Below are 5,375 nucleotides of genomic sequence, written 5' to 3'. Positions count from 1 at the left end.
GCGCTTGGCCCCGCCCCGCCCTCTACGTCGGCTCTGGGGTGGGGCTTCAGTGCTGGACCCGCCCCCAGGAGCTCCCATCCCAGGCGTTGGAATAATTCAAGCAACTGCCGGCATGACCGCTTGTGGTTCACGTCATCATGGGCGGATACTCTGCGCTGATCCAGGGTCGTACCTCACCCTTCTCTCCCACCCCCGAGGTTTCTCTCCCAAGAATGTGTCCCCAGATCGCCGGGTGGAGCGGGACTCTAAACTATGGGGCACGCCCGAGCAGGTTGCCTTCTCTGTGCTTAAAATGTCACGCCCTGTAAGGGTAAATACTGGCACCCTGGAAGGACAAAGATCTTCCCAGCATGGCGCTGGAGAGCTCGGTGCCACTGTGGGGGCAGACCACGGAGGTCTCTAGAGATTCTTGCTAGGGCCAGACAGGGTAAACTTGACAAGTCGCTACACGAAGAGAATTTTGCACTGGGCAGATAGGAAGCGGGTTTGAAAACTTCTGAGTCCTTTCTTATGTACTGTGCAGGAAACAGGCCCAGGAAAGAAAGGGGCTTTGCACACAATAGGCCCGCTGCAGAGGTCTTCCTGGACTCCTGAATGACAAGAGACCTCTGTGGTCCCGGAGATGAGAGAGCAGAGGTACTCCCTCAGGGTTTGAGTGCTGGGACTGACTGCCTTGATGAACCGGGGAACAAAGGCGGGAATGCCCCTCAGCAGGCTGGGGCGGTCTTGTTCACATGCCAGCCTTCTGCCCCATTCTCCAGTACCTTATTTCTTCTCTTCCCTAGGAAATTGCGAACTGCTTACAGCACTTATTAAATAAAGAACAGCCTTATATTCTTGTGGTTTTTCGTTTTTTTTATTGTGGTAAAACATACATTAAAAAACAAGCCATTTTTGAAGGGTACAATTCAGTGGCATTAGTATATTCTCAATGTTGCATCCTGTCACCAACACCCAGCCACAGAGACCTTCTGTCTTCCCAAACTGACCAGAGTTTCATAGTTTTAACTATAAACCTATTTAAGAGTCCATCTTCCTGCTTAGAAAAGGCCCCATGCTAAAGGTCCTCTCTCCATTTTCTGGTTCTGGCATTTGCTCTTCAAGGCAACACTGGAGGCCAAGAGGGCACAGGCTGAGAGGAGGAAGGGACTGAGCAAGACTTGGATACAGTGTGTGTGGGGGGAGGCATGGTGGTGCAAGCCTGTAATCCCAGCACTTGGGAAGCTGAGGCGGAACTGCAACTTTGGGACCAGCCTAGGCTATGCATTGAGACACTTTCTGAAGAAGCAAACAAACATACCCCGTGCCCAACCCGTGATTGGAGAGCAGGGTTTTCTCAGCTGGCATTCACAGTGAGCAGCTTCACCACTGGCCCTGTCCAGTGTCCTGGATTTCAGGTGTAAGTTAACCTTGACTGTCTACCGAACGCCAGGAGTGTCCCCCAATCCTGTGACAGCTCAAAGCCTCCTTTAAGGACAGGAAATCTAGTATGGTAGCTTTTCTCAAGCCTTGGAGCCATCTGTCCACCGGGACAGTCATCCTGGTGCTTTCTTTAGTGGCTACGGATCATGAAATAGTCAAGGACTCAGTAAACAGACTCCGCCCTTCCAGAATTAGATGCCTTACAGAAAACTGGCCTCCTTGGTAGGGAGAACCAAGGTCTCTCAGCCCTTGAGGCTCAGTGGTGGGGCAGGGCACTCCCCAGTGTCTCACTTTGGATCTTGAACAAACTCTTCTTGAACAAAAGCCCTCACTTCAGGCTGGCATAGACACTCAGTGGCTCTGCGTGTCCATTTGCAAGGATACAAGGTAGGAGTCCACACGGAGGCAGTAATGGGCCAAGAACAGCCCATTGCAGCCAGCCTGAGAGGTGAAAAGGAGAACTTATGGTTTCATCCTCTAGAAGGCTCTACTCGTTGTCCAGCCATTGTCAGGGGTCTGCTGGGCATATTCCATGGGTTACCAAACAAGTCTAAAGAAAAACCCTCCAAGAGCATGGGTTCAGTCCAAAGCCTGTCACTCTAGCCTGACTGTGTATCCCGGAGCAGATGACTACCCACTGCAGGCCTCAGATTTCCTATATGCAAAATGGACATAGTGACACCTACCCCTGCAGCCCCTTTCCTTTCTTCGAAGGACTGATAAGGGGATCAAATAATGCTGTTTTTAGAGTACTTTGCTAACTGTAGAATGTGGGGGGAGGGGCTTGGGAGGCTATGCTGCATTTCCAAAGTAGGCATTGACACCAGCGAGCCAGCCACCTTAGTCAACTTGCCCATTACATCTGTCTCTCTCTCTCTTTTTTCCCCCTTTCTTATTTCTGGTTTCCCAGTTGACCAAGTGTGGCAGAGAACATGGTCTGCTGAGATTTTTTTGCCAGCTCCTCAGGGGGACAGAGGTACGATCTTGACGTCACCTGTGTGTGGCTGGGCCTCTGTTTAGCAAGGAATGCATGTGTATGTGTACGGTCTGGGGAGTGTGGCCCTCCTTGCATCTCTGCCCTTGGAGGAAGGGGACAGAGACACTGTTATTGCCACTCCTGTTTGTTTCTGCACACAAAGAGCTTGGTTTTGTCAGCTATGAAAATGGGCACATTTGTTGGGCATCTTTCTTCAGGTTGCCGTAAGGACAAGAGAGGGAGACATGGGTCCACTCTGCGGGGTTGTGGTCACTACTCGGTCTTAGAGCAGATAGAGTGAGGACAGCCAGCCATAGGTACTTTGGGCTGTCAGACTGGTCCTAGGCTCTCTGTGTATATTCCATAAATCTGAATCTTACTGAACCACATCTGAATTTTGAGTATTACTGTCCCATGCTACAGATGAGTGGCAGGAGGCATCACTTAAGATGCTGTAACAAGGGCCAACTGTAGCTTTTTTGGTTAAGTGCTTGCCTAACAGGCAGAAAGTCTTAGGTTCGAACCCCAGCACTGTCTAAGTCAGGCACAGTGGTGCACAACCGTAATTCCAGCACTTGGGAGTAGAGACTGGAGGGCCAGAACTTTAAGGTCATCCTGAGCTATGTAATGAGTTCAATGCTAGCCTGCACTACAAGAGAGCTGATTTTATTTTTATTTTATTTTAATTTTGAGGGCTACAGTGAAATCTCTCCCACATTTTCTCATTTAAACATGACATTGACACTTTCCTCATTGAGAGGCAGGGCTGTCTTCTACTTCAACTGGGGTGAGCCTCTGGCTCTGGCAGGAAGTGCAGCATGTGACTTTGAAGGCTTGGTCATATGGGGTGATACAGCTTTCTAGGGATTCTGCTGTCATGCTGTGAGGAAGCCCAGGCCGTGCAGAAAAGTCACAGGTAGGTAGGTGTCGCTCATGATCCTTGGGATCCTAGCTGACAGACAGATGAGGGAGAGTCTACATGAGGCCTAGTCAGGCGAACCTCCGAATCCCTAGAATTGACAGACTGGACATTTTAGGGTGTCCTTGCTGAGCATAACAGAAGGGAATACAGAGGCTCAGTGACAGGATGTGACTGGTCCCAGGATTCTGCTGACATGTGTGCGTCCAGGTCTTGGGCCTGCATCCTCCTACCCTGAATATATCCCCTGGTTTGGAGGAAGGGTGTGCCCCCCAGGGAGAGCCCCTTTGCCAGGAACCATCGGAATGAAACTCAGCCAGAGGTGATCAGGGAAGTCTGTAGGGACAGGTATACTGGACGCACATTTGTGGTTTATTGCTCATGGTGCCTTTATATGCAGAGGGATGTGAGGCCGTGATGGAGCAGGAGCTAGGAAACTTCGTTATAGGTGTTCAAGCCTCTCCAGAGAGGGCAGGGGTTTCAGTCACAGGTGCTTTGCTCAGGCTTGCCGGGGGACCAGCCTTCAGGGTCATTTACTAGGGGGCCTGTTTCTGTCAGGCTAACCAGAGGTCTAGGTCAGAGACTTGGGGCCAGTGAGATACAAGTTCTGAACAGGAGGCCTGTCTCCTTGGGCTGACAAAGCCACTTCCTGTTCCTGCTCTGGGTGAGGAGACAGGAAGTACCAACTAGTGGGTATGGCCTCTTCACCCTACAGTCAGGGTTCACTGGGCTGCCTGCCAGTGAGGTATCCACAGAGTCTTGCCATTTCCCAAGGTCTGAAGAGGGTACAAGCTCCTGTGTCAGGAAGCCTACTGAACTGGGTGGAGCAAGGCCCTCTTGGGTTCTTCCATTGCCTTCTCCCCAAGTGCTGGACTCTAGGAATCTTCGCCTGCCCTGTTAAACCTAGGGTCCCAGTGCAGCTGCCTGTGGCACAGTCCAGAAGCAAGAGGGTACAGCAGGTGTCCAAGGGGGTGTCGTTGGACAGTGAGAAGTTGGGGCAGTGGGGTTTCAGAGGACAGTTGTTGTAAGTCTCTGCTAATCAGGTGATTGTAAGCCCGACCTGGAGTCTGTCCATCCTCACCTGAGCCAGGCGTTTTCACCCTCATCCTCTCCCTGGGAAAGCCAGGCCCTGCCGGGGGCCTTCGAACACAAGTTTCCCCAGAGCAGCCAGCCTGTCTGCGTTCCTGCCGGCTTCCTGTGCAGATGGTCCAGGGGCTGGTTGGCACACTTGCAAATCTTACAAGGCCACACAGTTGGCGCATCCCATAAAGAAGTTCAATATATTACTGTTTTGTTTTTACACGAGTTAAAAACATCCAAACGGATCTGTACAGGTTGGGGGCTATGCCCGAGGATCACTGGAAAAGGAGGGAGAGATGGAAAGTGATGGAGGAACCTAGGGAGATCCTGTGGTCCCCACTAGCTTCTTCTACCCTGCTGATGTGTTCAGGAACAAGCATAGCCCCCCCTTTCCTTTCCAGGCCCCTCTCAGTGGGGCAGCTAAAATAAGTCTCAGAAAACCCCCTGATGGTTTTGAACTGGCAGGGCCAAATGCCAACCAAGATCCAGATGGGCCAGCGAGGCAGACATCAGCCAGGACCAAGCTCCAAGCCTTGGCCCTATGACCACAAAGTCACAAACATCTTGGGGAAACATGACTATGCAGTCACTGTGTGAGACAGCAGTGCAGAGACTCAAACCTCTTCATGGTGGTGCCTGGTCCTCCATGGTCCTCGCTGACCCTCTAACTCTCCCATCCCAACTCCTCCGGGCCCACCCTCGAGACCCTTTCCTGTAAGGTACCTTATGCCAGCAACCAGGCACAGGCAACCCGTCGGGGCCCTGGAAAAGAAGAAGGTTTAAGTGACAGGAGTGAGAGGCTGCTGGTCTCTCAATGCCTCCCCCACCTCCCCACCCCTTTCTTGGAACTTTAGGGAGATGTAGCCAAGCAGTTGTTACTCGAAGCCACTGAACTCCATGGAGGCAGGGCTGGGAATCTCCTTTGTCTGTCTGAGGACATAATGTCCCCTCATTGCGCTCGTTCTGTCCTCCCGTGGT

At 51.8% G+C, this 5,375-nt stretch overlaps 1 protein-coding gene across 2 annotated transcripts in view; it reads right to left on the bottom strand.

The window, feature by feature from the left end:
* Positions 1 to 837: 837 nt before the first annotated feature.
* Positions 838 to 5,375, bottom strand: part of Col23a1 (collagen type XXIII alpha 1 chain) — a 290,407-nt gene continuing 285,869 nt past the window's right edge. The window contains exons 27-28 of one of the 2 annotated variants that reach the window (XM_087572662.1): positions 5,121 to 5,159; positions 838 to 4,675 (exon numbers count right to left, since the gene is read on the bottom strand). In XM_087572662.1, coding sequence (XP_087428788.1) covers positions 4,673 to 4,675; positions 5,121 to 5,159 — 42 coding nt within the window. In that variant the 3' untranslated portion in view covers positions 838 to 4,672. 2 annotated transcript variants of the gene reach the window in all.

This window comes from Rattus norvegicus, chromosome 10, assembly GCF_021556685.1.
Source record: "Rattus norvegicus strain SHRSP/BbbUtx chromosome 10, alternate assembly SHRSP_T2T, whole genome shotgun sequence".
Taxonomy (NCBI): domain Eukaryota; kingdom Metazoa; phylum Chordata; class Mammalia; order Rodentia; family Muridae; genus Rattus; species Rattus norvegicus.
Note: the sequence above shows the minus strand (reverse complement) of the source record. Positions and strands in the feature narration are given on the sequence as shown.